At 44.0% G+C, this 17,687-nt stretch overlaps 2 protein-coding genes across 3 annotated transcripts in view; one reads left to right on the top strand and one right to left on the bottom strand.

The window, feature by feature from the left end:
- AP1G1 (adaptor related protein complex 1 subunit gamma 1) overlaps positions 1–17,687 on the bottom strand; it is a 100,465-nt gene that overhangs the window by 51,132 nt on the left and 31,646 nt on the right. For both annotated transcript variants that reach the window (XM_074969027.1, XM_074969026.1), the window contains exon 3: positions 7,402–7,526. In XM_074969027.1, coding sequence (XP_074825128.1) covers positions 7,402–7,526 — 125 coding nt within the window. The remainder of the gene's footprint in view (positions 1–7,401; positions 7,527–17,687) is intronic.
- Positions 10,849–12,922, top strand: RTL3 (retrotransposon Gag like 3). Its single transcript, XM_074969087.1, has 3 exons — positions 10,849–10,866; positions 12,295–12,445; positions 12,648–12,922. Exons 1-3 carry the CDS (start codon positions 10,849–10,851, stop codon positions 12,920–12,922), a joined length of 444 nt encoding a protein of 147 aa, XP_074825188.1.

Here is a 17,687-nt window from a genome sequence, read left to right as displayed (position 1 = left end):
ATATAGTCCATGCTTCTGCAGCCTTTCTAGAGCAGATCCAACATAATGACACTGTTGTTCTTGGCTCTCTGAGAACATGAGGATATCATTGAGCTAAATGACATTTATCCAATATGACCTTGAACACGTCATTCACAAAGTGTTGGAAAATTGCGGGGGCATTGGTCATGCCAAACAGCATTACTGAATATGCAAAGTGTCTGTACTGGGCATGAAAGGCGGTTTTCCACTCATTGGTGGCTCTTATATGCTCTAAATGGTAAGCTCCCAAAAGGTCTAGCTTTGTGAAGATCCTGGCTCTTCGCACACAATTTAGCAATCCTAGAATAAGAAGCAGAGAATACTGGTTGTGGATTGTGACCTGATTTAGGGCTCAACAGTCCATGCAAAGACACAATGATCCATCCTCCTTCTGTATAAAAAGTACTAGGGCCCCTGCTGGACAGGTAGATTGACAGATGAAACCCTTCTCAAGATTTTCTTGGATATAGTGGTGCACTGCTGCCAGTTCTGGTCCAGACATGGTATGTATCAATCCATATGGGGTCTTCAATCTATGGTCTATGCAAAGCTGTGCAAATCATAGTCTTGGTGTGGGGGCAGGATGTCCATGACTTTTTTTCTCAAAAACATCAGTGTGTTCCTGGTATTTTTTGAGAGACAGGGTTTTGGGCTCAAGGCAATTTCTTTCTGGCTGGCCCAGGTTACCCCTAGAGTGGTAACATCCCTTCCTGAGGTTCAGAGATTGGCTCACAGGGGGGGTTGCACGCAGACTTCTTGGCAATAATAGGAAGAAATGTTGATGCTCTTCCCCCTCCTGGAGATATGCAGGTCATGCTCCTGCAACCACAGTATACCGAGTATTATTGGGAAGTTCAGGGATGTAGCGGGAAAAGCAGCGACACCGGACTCCAGAAAGATTACTGATGAACACAGGAAACTGAGTAGCAGCTACCGTCTCCTCAGCCGCCCCGGAACCTGCGTGGCACATATAAAAGCTGAGTGTTCTTCGGGAAGGACTTTTGCTTTTTCCGCCAGGTGGCTCGGGGTCTCAGGAGGGGAGGCGCAGCGCGCTTCCCATTCTCCAGCAGCAACTCAGGCTGGCACGGGGCTCCTCCAGCCACAGGAGGGTGGCATGTTTGGTGCTCCTGCTGCGGGACCGGGGGGCGGGGTTGGAGCATCAGGCAGAAGGGGTAGGGCCGGAGGGCTAGCCTCCCCAAAGCTGTGGGGGGTCCACCCACCATCCACGGGGCTGATGGACAACTTCACTGTAGTTTCTCTCAAGCCTGGCACAGATTCTTGGAGGAGGTGAGGGGAGATACGGGCTGTAGTGATAGCATGGGAACTCTTTCACCCCACCTGTCTCCCACAGAACAAGATAAATGTTTTTGCCACAGCTTCCTCCACAGCCAAAACTGCCTCAGGTTCTTGATGGGAGCAAAGATGCTCCTGTCTCCCAAACGCCAGCCCACAGGAACCTTAAGTGGATACTAATATTTGAATCTGCAGCACCTTCTTGCCTTCAGAAAGTCTCAGTTGTTACTGTCTCATCCCTTCTCCCCACCTAGGAAACTACCTGAACAATATGCAGAGCTACTACTAGGAGAAAAGAGAGAACAGCACAGGGTAGTCTAGGCCCTAAACACCCAAACAGTACCTGGTTTTACTGCAGGATGAGTCATGCACCCAGCTGGGCCTGATTAAAGACCAAGTTTAAAGAAAGAAAAGGTGAGCCTCTGCAGTTTACAGACTCCCCGGTGGATTGGAGATGCCCTGAAAACATGTGAGTAGCAAGAGAAGAGGACAGCGGAATTATGAGAACCTGTTTTACAGACTAATTGGGGATTCGAGAACTAAAATCCCTTAATCTGGAACACGAAGTAGTCAATAAATAATCCTTTCCCAGTGCAGCAGGCTACAACAATCTTTCTCATCTGTCAATTAAAGGACTTTTCCACACAACACAATACGACCCTCCCCACCACCGCCCAGAAACTCTTTGCAAACTGGATATCACCAATGTAATCACCTATGTCACTGGATAATCCTAGATAACTATATGGAATACAAGTTAACACTTGTAATGATAGATCTGCCTGCTATTGATCAATAATGGCACATTTAGGGAGGGTGTTTAGTTGTCACTTACTTTTAAATTACTTTGTTTTACAGTGTTTTGAAAACAGCAATGCCTCTTGGAGGCCTGGCAGATACAATAGTTTAAAAACCAAGTGAGAGTCAGATCTCAGATGTGTCTGGGACTCAAATGGCAGAGACCACAAAGGAAATAAAATTCCCTGCTCTGTTTTTCTCTCAGCTGGCCCTGTAATTGTGGAAAGATGGGATGTTACTACATCTCCTCAGATTCCCCCAAAAATCTACTAGATGACATTATCTTGGCTAGAGGAAGCACTGTGAATAACAGTCAAATGCCCAGGACAAGAAAAAGATTTTGCTGCACCCTGGAAAAATGCCAACATGAAAACAAATTAAGAAAGCGAGATCTACTGATGTTCAGAGACTAAGTGCAGGGATCCAGCTATGGGAAAGAATAATGGCAAAAGGAGTTTGATGAAGGTCTCTGCATTACAGAGGTGTCTGGTAGTGACTTTATAATTAAGGTTGTGTTCCAAAATGGGCTTAAAATAGGGCATAAATTCCTGTTGTTCTCAGAGAGTAGTTGGTTTATCAGCAAGATATTTCACAAAGTTTCCATGCCCTTTGGATTTTCTGTGTAGTTTCACAAAAAGAAAAGGAGTACTTGTGGCACCTTAGAGACTAACCAATTTATTTCTCTAAGGTGCCACAAGTACTCCTTTTCTTTTTGCGAATACAGACTAACACGGCTGTTACTCTGAAATCTGTGTAGTTTGATTTCTCTGAACACATTTATAATGGGAAGCCTCTGAATTTGAGCTCTGTCTGGTTTTTCCACCTTGGCAGTGACCTTTCATAGATGGACCATCAATCTTAAAAAATATTGTTTATTCATTTAAAAGGTGAGAGGTGGCTGCTGACTTGATCTCCTGCAACAGATAAAGCTGTTTTAAACTATTTATTTAGATTTACATGAATTTTTAAGCAGCTATTCATGCTACCACAAAGTTTATGCATTATGCACACACACACACACACACACACCCCCACCCCTCATTGGAGGAGCTGTGGGGGTGGTACAGAAACCTGGCTGATGGGTGCCAGAAGCACACAAATCTCTGCATAAAATATTCTCTATTAGCAACTGTACTTTTGCCCCCTTCATGTTCACTCCCTACCACCCACTCCACACTCATCCAACCCATTCCCCCAAGTAAGTGTAAAAACCTAAACACACTGTAGTGAAGCAATTAGTGTTGCTGCACACAAAGTATTCCTGACACACCCACAAAGGCAAGAAAATGAAAAGTTAAGCCACTTACTACCACAGACCCTGCTCTTCTTCACCTACATTACCACAGACCCTGCTCTTCTTCACCTACATTACCACAACTCCTTACCATTACCACAGACCATGTTGCTACAACCTTAACTCTGCTCCCATCTTAACCACCTGTCTGCACACCTATCTTCACCAAACTCCCAACACAACAAACTACTACACCAAACACCCATAAAAAGTGGGGGAAACAATCCGGTAAAGGAACATGTGCAGAAAAGCAAAAAGAAGGCAGAGCTAAGTTTTTGGCATGTGGTGTCCAGTAGCTGTGGGAATGATAAGGTTGAGGATGGGATATAGAGTATGTGCTGATACGTGACTTAACTGCTCATTTCCTTGTTTTTACAAATTTGTCAGGTATGTGCTATGGGCAACAACTCCTCAACTGCTTCACAAAGATTTGTATATTATTTTTAATTTTTGTACCACAGCAGCACCTGGGGTCTCCAACCAAGATCTGGCCTCACTATAAACCCTACATAACACTGAAAGACAGTTGACACATTGAGTAACTTACAGTCTAGATTAAAGCTTGGCTTAACAGTGAAATCCTTGCTGCTCTTAAACACAAAAAAGAAGCTTACAAGAAGTGGAAGATTGGACAAATGACCAGGGATGAGTATAAAAATATTGCTCGGGCATGCAGGAGTGAAATCAGGAAGGCCAAATCACACCTGGACTTGCAGCTAGCAAGAGATGTTAAGAGTAACAAGAAGGGTTTCTTCAGGTATGTTAGCAACAAGAAGAAAGTCAAGGAAAGTGTGGGCCCCTTACTGAATGAGGGAGGCAACCTAGTGACAGAGGATGTGGAAAAAGCTAATGTACTCAATGCTTTTTTTGCCTCTGTCTTCACGAACAAGGTCAGCTCCCAGACTACTGCACTGGGCAGCATAGCATGGGGAGGAGGTGACCAGCCCTCTGTGGAGAAAGAAGTGGTTCGGGACTATTTAGAAAAGCTGGACGTGCACAAGTCCATGGGGCCGGATGCATTGCATCCGAGAGTGCTAAAGGAGTTGGCGGATGTGATTGCAGAGCCATTGGCCATTATCTTTGAAAACTCATGGCGATCGGGGGAAGTCCCGGACGACTGGAAAAAGGCTAATGTAGTGCCCATCTTTAAAAAAGGGAAGGAGGAGGATCCGGGGAACTACAGGCCAGTCAGCCTCACCTCAGTCCCTGGAAAAATCATGGAGCAGGTCCTCAAGGAATCAATTCTGAAGCACTTAGAGGAGAGGAAAGTGATCAGGAACAGTCAGCATGGATTCACCAAGGGCAAGTCATGCCTGACTAATCTAATTGCCTTCTATGACGAGATAACTGGCTCTGTGGATGAAGGGAAAGCAGTGGACGTGTTGTTCCTTGACTTTAGCAAAGCTTTTGACACGGTCTCCCACAGTATTCTTGCCAGCAAGTTAAAGAAGTATGGGCTGGATGAATGGACTATACGGTGGATAGAAAGTTGGCTAGATTGTCGGGCTCAACGGGTAGCGATCAATGGCTCCATGTCTAGTTGGCAGCCGGTATCAAGTGGAATGCCCCAGGGGTCGGTCCTGGGGCCGGTTTTGTTCAATATCTTCATAAATGATCTGGAGGATGGTGTGGACTGCACCCTCAGCAAGTTTGCAGATGACACTAAACTGGGAGGAGAGGTAGATATGCCGGAGTGTAGGGATAGGATACAGAGGGACCTAGACAAATTGGAGGATTGGACCAAAAGAAATCTGATGAGGTTCAACAAGGACAAATGCAGAGTCCTGCACTTAGGACGGAAGAACCCAATGCACAGCTACAGACTAGGGACCGAATGGCTCGGCAGGAGTTCTGCAGAAAAGGACCTTGGAGTGACAGTGGACAAGAAGCTGGATATGAGTCAACAGTGTGCCCTTGTTGCCAAGAAGGCCAATGGCATTTTGGGATGTATAAGTAGGGGCATTGCCAGCAGATCGAGGGACGTGATCGTTCCCCTCTATTCGACATTGGTGAGGCCTCATCTGGAGTACTGTGTCCAGTTTTGGGCCCCACACTACAAGAAGGATGTGGAAAAATTGGAAAGAGTCCAGCGAAGGGCAACAAAAATGATTAGGGGACCGGAACACATGACTTATGAGGAGAGGCTGAGGGAACTGGGATTGTTTAGTCTGCAGAAGAGAAGAATGAGGGCGGATTTGATAGCTGCTTTCAACTACCTGAAAGGAGGTTCCAAAGAGGATGGCTCTAGACTGTTCTCAGTGGTAGCAGATGACAGAACAAGGAGTAATGGTCTCAAGTTGCAGTGGGGGAGATTTAGGTTGGACAATAGGAAAAACTTTTTCACTATGAGGGTGGTGAAACACTGGAATGCGTTACCTAGGGAGGTGATGGAATCTCCTTCCCTAGAAGTTTTTAAGGTCAGGCTTGACAAAGCCCTGGCTGGGATGATTTAGTTGGGGACTGGTCCTGCTTTGAACAGGGGGTTGGACTAGATGACCTCCTGAGGTCCCTTCCAACCCTGATATTCTATGAAAGCAGTGGGGTAGCCGAAAGAGGAAGGTGAGGAGACAAAGATAATAGAAAAATGCCCGGTTATGTAAACCAGCTATATGCACAATTCCCAACTCAACTCCCAGTACCTGTTCCCCTAAAATTAGACTTGTTTGGGGATATAACAATCAGCCCCCTTATTTAAGTGGAAGGGAGCTAGCTGGAGGCAAGGCATTTTCAGTGAAGGGTCTTCAGTTCAAACTCCTTTGCTCTCCCCACCACTTGGTCCAACAGAGATATTCATATCTGAATTCAGAACAAGATGTAGGAAATCAATGTTTTCCTGTTGATGGGATCCCCTTTTGGGGGACAGGCAGTGGCAGCAGTGAAGCCAGCCAGTGGGAACTGGGAGACTGAGATTTAATTTTTTATTTAGATTTCTCAGATACTCTAGGCACAATCAATATGTACAGAACCAAGTGAGTATCTGAGAAATCTAAATAAAAAAATTAATCTTAATCTCCCAGCTCCCCTGACATGTTTCCCCCCTTCCCCACCCCCACAAAAGGAGGCCTCAAAGAGAAAACACTGATTTTCTACATCTTGCTCTCCACTCAAACCTACTCACCTTCAATAAAATCCTTATGGAAGCCTCAGAGTTTTCTGGTACTGTTCACAGCTCAAGGAGATTCCAAACCAGCTGAACACCACATCCCAGAAAGGTGCTGCCCTTCCCCTGCAGCCAACCAGTGCCCCATCACACCACCACACTCAACCAGGCCAAACTCTCAGAACAGAGTAGAGCTAGCTTCACACCCTAGAGTCACACAACTTATAAGAGCCCACCTATATTTATAAATACAATTGAGTCAGGGGACCAGTACAAGATGGCTGCAGCATTGTTCAGGGTTTTAGCCTAAGGTCCAGTCTACACTACATATTGCAGCTGTGTTATAACCCGATCCTCTGAATTCAGTCATATGTATGGTGTGGGTGAGTCTTAACTGATTTTATGCTACCCTTAATTATTCAATCAGGGCTTGCTCTTCTACAAGGTGAGAAGGTAACTGCCCCCTCAGTGTCTCTAGAAGCTGTTCCACCAGCTACAGGAAGCCCATTATAACCATATTAGTTTCCTTTTCTTTTAAGGGAAGTTTTAATGGCCAGGATGTTCCATTCTCTCAGCCACCAATTACACAGCATCACCAAGTGAATGCCAAAGACATGGAAGTTCCACGCATTAAATGGCTCTCTGCTATACGCACCAAATTTCAAAAACTTTTTAGGGCCATAGCAGTCTGGAGCTTAGCAGCAATCCAACACACAAGGTGACTAAAAAATGGCCTGGGCAGTACCAGTGGCATTAGGGATTTCTAGACTGAAAAGTTCCCCCTTTTCAAATTAAATGCCAATTGAGACATCAAAAAAGTTATTGTCAGGAGCCTAACTGTGGTTCTGAAATCCCTACACACATTTGTGAATGGGGAAGGAGAGAGTAGTCTTACTTCTTGATGCAGTTGGTCATGAGAAGGTGGACATCCTGTCTCTCATCCAGTAGCAGCATGGCACCTAGGTACCCAATGCGCTTGTCTGTGAATTTCTGAGAGGCAATAAGTTTGAGGCACTCCAACTGCAAAAAAAAAAAAACAGATAAATCAGTATAAATCATATTCCTGTGCTGGGAGCAATAATAGTTTCCACTTGTATAGTATCTTCCATCCAAGTGCTTCGCAAAGTTAGTATTATCTCCATTTTAAAGATGAGGGAGAAAAGCAACCCGTGACCTGCCCAAAGTCTCAGCAAGTCAGAAGAGGAGCTACCAGACCATGCTGCCTCTCATGGCTATGAAACTCTCTCAAAGTGTACTGGAGATCCAGGGGAATGAACTAAAACAGGGTGACACAGAAGTCATTAGTAAGTGAAAGATATCATCCATCATCATTCAAGGCATACTATAGGTCTGCACAAATTAGAAACCCTTTCCAATACCAGTCTAATAGAGAAAACCCATCATGGATACAGACAGAACAGAAACTGGCAAACCCAATCTCATTATATAATTGTATGCTGGATTCATACCCCAAAATTCCAGCACCCATGAAATATTACCTATTAATTAAAAATACACTTATTAATGGAGCATATGTAAGGCACTTGACCAAACAAAAAGAGCAGACCTTGGTAATACTGAAAATAAAAAACAGTGCCTTCAAACAGAGGTTGAATAAGGAAGTTTTTAAATGTTGGGGCAAATGTCACTCTGATAAGTGGAAGGATTTCATTAGGATGGACAATCCCTAAAACAAACAGATGTAACTGATATATTAAAGAAAGAAAATAAAAGCATAATGAGTGTATACAGATTGCTTAACTTTATTTACAACTTCCATGGAAGAAAAGAACTAAAGCTATCAGTATTAGAAAATTGTATATACATGCTTGAAGTTTCAGCAATCAAGATTAGTGCTGGAATGTATAATCTCATGACTGTTTTTAAAGAACAAATTGCATAAAGCTGTTATTGAATATAGACTGTAAATATGAAACAATAGCAAAAGAATGGAATAAAATAATAGAAAAGGTTGCTGAGGTAATATCTGTTATTGGACCAACTTTTGTTGTTGAAAGAGAGACGCTTTCAAGCTACAGAAGTCCAGAACTGAAGAGCTGTACGCAGCTTGAAAGCTTCTCTCTTTCACCAACAGAAGCTGGTCCAATAAAAGATATATCTCACCCACCTCTGTCTCTCTAATATCCTGGGACCAACACAGCTACATCACCATTGCAAATGTAATCAGATAATAAGTACTGGCTCTAACACTAATCAATGAGTGCAAGTTCAGTACTATACAACATACTATAAGGTATGTTTCTCCATCTCCATAACACAAAATATATACAAAACCAACAAGGAGTCCGGTAGCACCTTAAAGACCAACAGATTTGAGCACAAGCTTTCGTGGGTAAAATCCTCACTTCTTCAGATACATCTGAAGAAGTGAGGAAGAAGTGAGGTTTTTACCCACGAAAGCTTATGCTCAAATAAATCTGTTAGTCTTTAAGGTGCCACCGGACTGCTTGTTGTTTTTGTGGATACAGACTAACACGGCTACCCCCCGATACCTGACAAAATATATATTACCCCAGATATCTATACAAAATGCAAAATAGCCAGGTCGGGAACTCTGGATAGTAAAAAATAATTGAAAACCATCCTGAAAGACGACAATATATTAGAGATAGAACTCAAACAGGACTTCAAGACACGTATTGAGAAACTGCATGTTAAAAAGACTCAAACTGGGAATAAAGAAGCTAGTTCTGCTCTTGCTCTTTATACCAAAAAAGGCAAACAAATTTGTGGACCCAGACGATTCCTATTATAGCTCACTGGAAAAAACTATTAATACAATATCTGGTAGTGGAAGACAAACGTTATGAAAACAGTACAAGAGAAATTTTTAAAAAATGGATAAAAGTATACATTGCACACAAAAACAATATAATAGAAATACTGAAATCATGGAAATGCTTTGATATAGACATGGTAATCCTATAGTTATAGGATAGTCAAGAGGGAAATACACAGAGGACGCCTGAATTACATAACCACTACTCCTTTCTTTCTTCTGCTGACACTGTGCGCTCCCGCCCCACTGGGGAAACATTTAGCTTCCCACAATGAAAATTAATACAAATGGTTAAATATATATATTTATCATATTAAGGCTATGCTTAAATAATTTTTTTGGAGGGGGAAGAAAAATGGTAATGATATATGGCCAATATATAACACGTTGATGAATATTGTTAATTCTGTAATAAGACATTGTAACAGGGTGCATGGCATGCCCTTGCGTATCCAGCCCCTTGGCCCTGCTCCTCACAGACTCAGGGACACTGCAACACCCAAGCTCTTTATTTGTGTCCATTTCCCACCACCAGTGTCCTGCTATATACAAGCTATTTACAGTGGCTTGGCCTAACACAAGCCTGGTCAGCAACAGAGTAGCAGGCTCCTACCTCTCCCTGAGCCTCCTGGTCTCTGCCCCACCTTTCACTCTCTTCCTCCAAGCCTTATAGCTCCTACCTAATGAGGCTGGCAGGTGCAGTCAGTAATTATGCAAACCTCAGATATTTACCCAGCCCCTATCCATTCCCCCTGTTGGGGCCAGAGTGGCAGGAGTTGATTGAGGCTTTGCCAGCAGCACTCTGCCACAGACATGTACCTATACAAAACAAGACAATAACACTAATGTCTTCCCGTAAATAACCGTAAATATTAAAAAAAATTCCTCCCAAAAAAACATATCCATCACCATAACAGGTTTCAGAGTAACAGCCGTGTTAGTCTGTATTCGCAAAAAGAAAAGGAGTACTTGTGGCACCTTAGAGACTAACCAATGTGATCACTTTACATAAGCTATTACCAGCAGGATAGTGGGGTGGGGGGAGAGAAAACCTTTTGTAGTGATAATCACCCATTTTTTCATGGTTTGTGTGTATAAAAACGTCTTCTGTACTTTCCACAGTATGCATCCGATGAAGTGAGCTGTAGCTCACGAAAGCTTATGCTCAAATAAATTGGTTAGTCTAAGGTGCCACAAGTACTCCTTTTCTATTATATAAACTAACTGGGAATTGAGAAGTTCATAAAATGGAACATCTCGAAGTTACAATAGGTACAGTGCACTGCACTGCTTTCTCCTTGTTCTTCAAAAGCACTGGAAAGTGACAGCCATTGCAATGTGAAGGGATGTTGATTTGCTCTTCATCAATATCACTCCTTAGGTGACTTTCTCCCACCCCAAGTCGAGAAAAATGGCCTGTATAAATGGTGCTCAGAAGATCACTGTTTGTAAAATGGAGGTTCTAGTGAAATTAAAATAATATAAACTATTTAAAATCACAACCCAACCAAGATGTGTAGCCTTAACGTGGCAATTTGGGTGATGTGCTCCACCTCCGAGGTACCCTAGAGCAACATTTCTCAACCTTTTTGATACTAGGCACCAGCTTGCTGCCTTTCTAAACTGTGTCAGAGAGATCTCAGGGACTGGCATCAGTCCATGGACCAGTCATTGAGAAACATTGCCCTAGAGAACATTTAAGCATATACTAATCCATATCCTAAAACAGGCTAAATTAGAGATTAACTTAGAATCATAGACTTTAAGGTCAGAAGGGACTATTATGATCGTCTAGTCTGACCTCCTGCACAATGCAGGCCACAGAATCTCACCCAACAACTCCTGTAACAAACCCCTAACTTATGTCTGAGCTACTGAAGTCCTCAAATCGTGGTTTAAAGACTTCAAGGTGCAGAGAATCCTCCACCAAGTGAACCATGCCCCACGCTGCAGAGGAAGGTGAAAACCCCCCAGGGCCTCTGCCAAACTTGTCTGACAATTTAGAAGAGAGATGGGTAATTCACTGAATACGAAGCTTCCAAAGGAGGTTTGATGGCTGTTACGCTTCTACATCACAGCTGCACAGGCCCCATATGTTCCATCCAACCCACAAGCAGGAACTGGTCTTGTGGTTCCCAGACCAGGTATATAAAAACCTCACAGGAGGACCAGCAGCTCAGGCCTGGTCTACACTACCGAGTTAGGTTGACGTAAGGCCGCTTACGTCGACCTAACTGTAAGCATCTACACTAAAACGTAGCTCCCACCAGTGTAAGTCACCCACTACATCAACACAACACCACCACCTCCAAGAGAGGCGTAGCACTTCGCTCGATGTAGTAGTGCTTACTTACGTCACCTGTTGTCTGTCAGCTGGACAGCTGGAGCTCCGCTGCCCGCACCCCACAATGCCCCGCACAGTTAGATCAGTGGAAGCACTCCTGATGAGGATGCACACAGCCAACAGAAGCAGCACAGTGTGGATGTGAAACGCCGCTTTAATTACTGTGATGGCTGTATGTCGACTTAATTTTGTAGTGTAGACATGTCCTTAGTCTGCTCAACGTCACTCCAGGGCTTGGAACTCACTCCTGCCTGACAGTGGAAACAGAGTCCCCAAGCCTTAGCCTGCTCCAGCCCTGCTCCTAGTTCTACTCCAGCCTTGCTCTTATTCCCTCCCTGTACCTAGTCGTGCTCCAGCCCTGCTCTTGCTGCTGCCCTGCTCCAGCCTCACTCCAACTCTGCCCTGGACTCCTGATTCCAGCTCCAACCAGTAGGCATGACCATCCCCAGCCCAGTTTCTGAGAATTTGAGCAGATTGACCCCCAGTCAGGCTCAGTGGTCAGGACTGATTTATGTCAGCAGGTACCCCCTACAACTGAAATGAAGTCTCCAGGCAACCCCGTCACTGATATGGCAGAACTAGTTCAAGGTCTCCAGAATCAAGTGGCCTAGCTACAACACAAAAATGCCTTCTTATGTTCGCAGGTCCCAGCAGTCCCAAGCCCCCTCGTGCCATCAGGCACAACAGCCCAAGGTCTAGGCCCAAAGATCCCACTATCGGAGAAATCTGATGGGAACCGTCAGACGTTTCGGGGGGTTGCTCAATGTCACCTGCTGTTCCTTTGGGCTCACCAGTGTACCCAAACAACCAGAGCAAGGTAGGAATCATCACCAGCCTACTGACAGGCAAAGCGCTGGATTGGGCAAGGAGACCCAATTCTCAATTACTTTTGATGAATTCGTTTGTGTCTTTTCACTCATGTTTGATGACCCACACTGCGCCCACTCCACCAAAGTTGCCCTGCAGTCACTCAAACAAGGCCCGCATCCTCTTGCAGCCTATGCCACCCACTTCCATCATCTGGTCTCGGACACGGCTTGGAATGAAGCAGCACAGATTTCTCATTTCTATCTAGGCCTGAACGATGAGATTAAAGACGAACTGGCCCGGGTTGATACCCCCACAGCACTGCTGCCCTACATTAAGATGTGTATCCAAATTGACGACCGTTTGAGTGATGCCAGGAAAGAAGGAAGATACACACTCGGTCCCTGCCTAGTCTTGTCCCATTCCATACACACACAATTGCTGGACCCGAACCCATGCAGGTAGACCTGACAAGACGGCACCTCTCAGATCAAGAGAAGGAATATCGTCATCTGAATGACCTCTGCCTGTACTGTGGGGAACAAGGCCACTTTGTCCCCAGGTGTTCCCTCAAGTCCCGTCTCAGGGCTGGTCTGGGAAAATCATAGAGTCATAGAATCATAGAATATCAGGGTTGGAAGGGACCTCAGGAGGTCATCTAGTCCAACCCCCTGCTCAAAGCAGGACCAATCCCCAATTAAATCATCCCAGCCAGGGCTTTGTCAAGCCTGACCTTAAAAACTTCTAAGGAAGGAGATTCTACCACCTCCCTAGGTAACGCATTCCAGTGTTTCACCACCCTCCTAGTGAAAAAGTTTTTCCTAATATCCAACCTAAACCTCCCCCACTGCAACTTGAGACCATTACTCCTTGTCCTGTCATCTTCTACCACTGAGAATAGTCTAGAACCATCCTCTTTGGAACCACCTCTCAGGTAGTTGAAAGCAGCTATCAAATCCCCCCTCATTCTTCTCTTCTGCAGACTAAACAATCCCAGTTCCCTCAGCCTCTCCTCATAAGTCATGTGTTCCAGTCCCCTAATCATTTTTGTTGCCCTTCGCTGGACTCTCTCCAATTTATCCACATCCTTCTTGTAGTGTGGGGCCCAAAACTGGACACAGTACTCCAGATGAGGCCTCACCAATGTCGAATAGAGGGGGACAATCACGTCCCTCGATCTGCTCGCTATGCCCCTACTTATACATCCCAAAATGCCATTGGCCTTCTTGGCAACAAGGGCACACTGCTGACTCATATCCAGCTTCTCGTCCACTGTAACCCCTAGGTCCTTTTCCGCAGAACTGCTGCCTAGCCATTCGGTCCCTAGTCTGTAGCTGTGCATTGGGTTCTTCCGTCCTAAGTGCAGGACCCTGCATTTATCCTTATTGAACCTCAGCAGGTTTCTTTTGGTCCAATCCTCTAATTTGTCCAGGTCCCTCTGTATCCTATCTCTGCCCTCCAACGTATCTACCACTCCTCCCAGTTTAGTATCATCCGCAAATTTGCTGAGAGTGCAATCCACACCATCCTCCAGATCATTTATGAAGATATTGAACAAAACCGGCCCCAGGACCGACCCCTGGGGAACTCCACTTGACACCGGCTGCCAACTAGATATGGAGCCATTGATCACTACCCGTTGAGCCCGACAATCTAGCCAACTTTCTACCCACCTTATAGTACATTCATCCAGCCCATACTTCTTTAACTTGCTGACAAGAATACTGTGGGAGACAGTGTCAAAAGCTTTGCTAAAGTCAAGAAACAATACATCCACTGCTTTCCCTTCATCCACAGAATCAGTAATCTCATCATAGAAGGCGATTAGATTAGCAAATGGGCAGGTTCAGCCTCCTTAGAGGGAATGCAACCAGACAGAATGACAGGATTGGGTTCCCCAAACAGGATACATATAGGGGTGCTAACTGCCAAGGACAATGGCCAATCCCACCTTCAAGTGCAGCTCCAACTTTGGTTCCTGTCTACAACTGAAGTGAGCTGCACCCAGCTTGCTCTGATAGACTCTGGACCTTCTGGCAATTTCATGGACACTGGATTTGCTAAAACTAACCACCTACCGATGCAACGGAAGCTTGCCCCCAACTTGGAGGAGACAATTGACGGCGGCAGCTTGTTGTCCTCAGAACCTGTTGTCTGTGAGACTGCATCTCTCTGAACTGTAATTCAAGACCACCAGGAAACCATGCAATTTAACCTGATTGGCTCATCCCAGTTCCCAACTGTGCTTGGCATTCGCTGGCTCTCCCTTCACAATCCGAGCATTTCCTAGAGAGCATGAGAAGTCTGGTCCCTATATGAGTACCTTGAGGAAAATCTAGCAAAGAATTTTATCCATTATTCTACATCCCCTGCCAGGGTACCAATCCTTTTTGTTTAAAAAAAAAAGGCACCCTGCACCTCTGCGTAGACCAGGGGTCTTCAAACTATGGCCCGCAGGCCGGATCCGGCCCAGGGCTTCCATTTGTCCGGCCCTCCAACCAACAGGGGAGAAGCAGCGAACAGCTGAGTAGGCATGCGGAGCAGGCAGGGGGAGGGGCCACCGACAGCAGCTCACTGAGGTGAGTGCCCCCAGGAGCCAGTGTCCCCCCCCAGAAGGGGAGCCAACTTAGGGGAGAGTTGCTGCTGCTGTTGCCGAGCAGGTACAATCAATCTTGCGGACAGGGAACACTAACTTTAAACCACAGCTGAATGCAATTCTGTCAGAAACGCATCAGTACCGTACATCTCACTAATCCTAAAATAATATTTCTTTATTTTTGAACGTGTATGTGTATGAGAAAAGTGAGAGTTTTTAGAAATAAAATAAAAAAGTGAAATGATTTTTAATGTATTGACAAATATTTTGTGTGATTTCACAGTACCTGCATCAATTAACTTTTATACCTGACTTAGAATTAATGCAACACTGACACAGAGTAGAGTAGTGTTGTTTTTTTAACAATTCTGCATATGTTTAATTTCTTTCACAGTCGCTACGGCCCGCGAAGCCCCTTCAAAAATCTAATATGGCCCTCGTCTCAAAGTTTGGAGACCCCTGAGGTAGACTATCAAGTGCTGACCAGTATCACCATCAAAAATAAATGTCCTTTCCCATTGATCAATGAACCACTGTAAAGTCAGCCTGGCTCAAATTTTCACTAAACTATCTACGTGGCACCTATAACCTGGTCCACATTCGAAAGGGCGACGAATGGAAAACAGCCTTTCATACCTCGTACTGACATTTTGAGTACCTTGTCAAGCCTTTTGGTCTCTCTAATGTCCCTGCCACATTCCAGCACGTGGCCATTGATATCTTCAGAGATGTTCTGAACCAGTTTATCATAATCTATCTAGACACTCTTATTTTTTTAGAGAGCCAAACCTTACACGACAAGCATTTCCAGTTACTACTTGAACATCTCCAAGCAAACTGTCTGTATGGAAAACCTGAGAAAAGTTAATTTGATTACACCTCTGTGGACTTATAGGGTTATACCTAAGGCTGTCAAGCAATTAAAAAAATTAATCGCAATTAATCGTACTGTTAAACAATAACAGAATACCATTTATTTAAATATTTTTGGATGTTTTCTACATTTTCAAATATATTGATTTCAATTACAACACAGAATATAAAGTATACAGTGCTCATTTTATATTTATTTGATTACAAGTATTTGCACTGTAAAAAAAACAAGAAATTGTATTTTTCACTTTGCTTAAGTACTGTAGTACTATCCCTTTATCATGAAAGCTGAACTTACAAATGTAGAATTATGTACAAAGAACTACATTCAAAAATAAAACAATGTAAAATTTTAGAGCCTGCAAGTCCACTCAGTCCTACTTGTTGTTTAGCCAATCGCTCAAACAAGTTTGTTTACATTTGCAGGAGATAATGCTGCCCGCTTCTTGTTTACAATGTCACCTGAAAGTGAGAACAGGCCTTCTCATAGCACTGTTGTAGCTGACGTCGCAAGATATTTACGTGCCAGATGCGCTGAAGATTCATATGTCCCTTCATGCTTCAACCACTATTCCAGGGAACATGTATCCATGCTGATGACAGGTTCTGCTCGATAACAATCCAAAGCAGAGCGGACCGACGCATGTTCATTTTCATTATCTGAGTCAGATGCCACCTGCAGAAGGTTGATTTTCTTTTTTGGTCATTTGGGTTCTGTAGTTTCTGCACTGGAGTGTTGCTCTTTTAAAAAAAGAAAAGGAGGACTTGTGGCACCTTAGAGACTAACCAATTTATCTGAGCATGAGCTTTCGTGAGCTACAGCTCACTTCATCGGATGCTGTAGCTCACGAAAGCTCATGCTCAAATAAATTGGTTAGTCTCTAAGGTGCCACAAGTCCTCCTTTTCTTTTTGCGAATACAGACTAACACGGCTGTTACTCTGAAACTTGCTCTTTTAAGATTTCTGAAAGCATGCTCCACACCTCGTCCCTCTCACATTTTGGAAGGCATTTCACGTTATTAAACCTTGGGTCGATGGCTGTAGCTATCTTTAGAAATCTCACATTGGTACCTTCTTTGCATTTTGTGAAATCTACAGTCAAAGTGTTCTTAAAAAGAACATGTGCTGGGTCATCATTCGAGACTGCTGTAACATGAAATATATGGCAGAATGCGGGTAAAACAGAGCAGGGGATATACAATCTTCCCCAAGGAGTTAAGTCACAAATTTAATTAACACATTTTTTTAACAAGCATCATTAGCATGGAAGCATGTCCTCTGGAATGGTGGCCCATGCATGAAGGGGCATACAAATGTTTAGAATATCTGGCATGTAAATACCTTGCAATGCCGGCTACAAAAGTGCCATGCCAATGCCTGTTCTCACTTTCTGGTGACTTTGTAAATAAGAAGAGGGCAGCATTAGCTCCTGTAAATGTAAACAAACTTGTTTGTTTCAGAGTAACAGCCGTGTTAGTCTGTAGTCGCAAAAAGAAAAGGAGTACTTGTGGCACCTTAGAGACTAACCAATTTATCTGAGCATAAGCTTTCGTGAGCTACAGCTCACTTCACTTGTTTGTCTTAGGGATTAGCTGAACAAGTAGCAGCACTGAGTGGACTTTGTTTTGTTTTTGAGTGCAGTTATGTAACAAAAAACATTTACATTCGTAAGTTGCACTTTCATGACAAAGAGATTGCACTACAGTACATATATGAGGTGAATTGAAAAATACTATTTCTTTTGTTTATCATTTTTAGAG

This window comes from Natator depressus, chromosome 12 (genome assembly GCF_965152275.1).
Source record: "Natator depressus isolate rNatDep1 chromosome 12, rNatDep2.hap1, whole genome shotgun sequence".
NCBI lineage: Eukaryota > Metazoa > Chordata > Testudines > Cheloniidae > Natator > Natator depressus.
This window is presented reverse-complemented; position numbering and strand designations above follow the sequence as displayed.

Bases quoted from the DNA above. Each gene is read 5' to 3' on its own strand.
- RTL3 (XM_074969087.1), top strand. The intron at 12,446-12,647 runs GTACCCAAACAA...ATCCTCTTGCAG, and splicing joins GTTCCTTTGGGCTCACCAGT to CCTATGCCACCCACTTCCAT.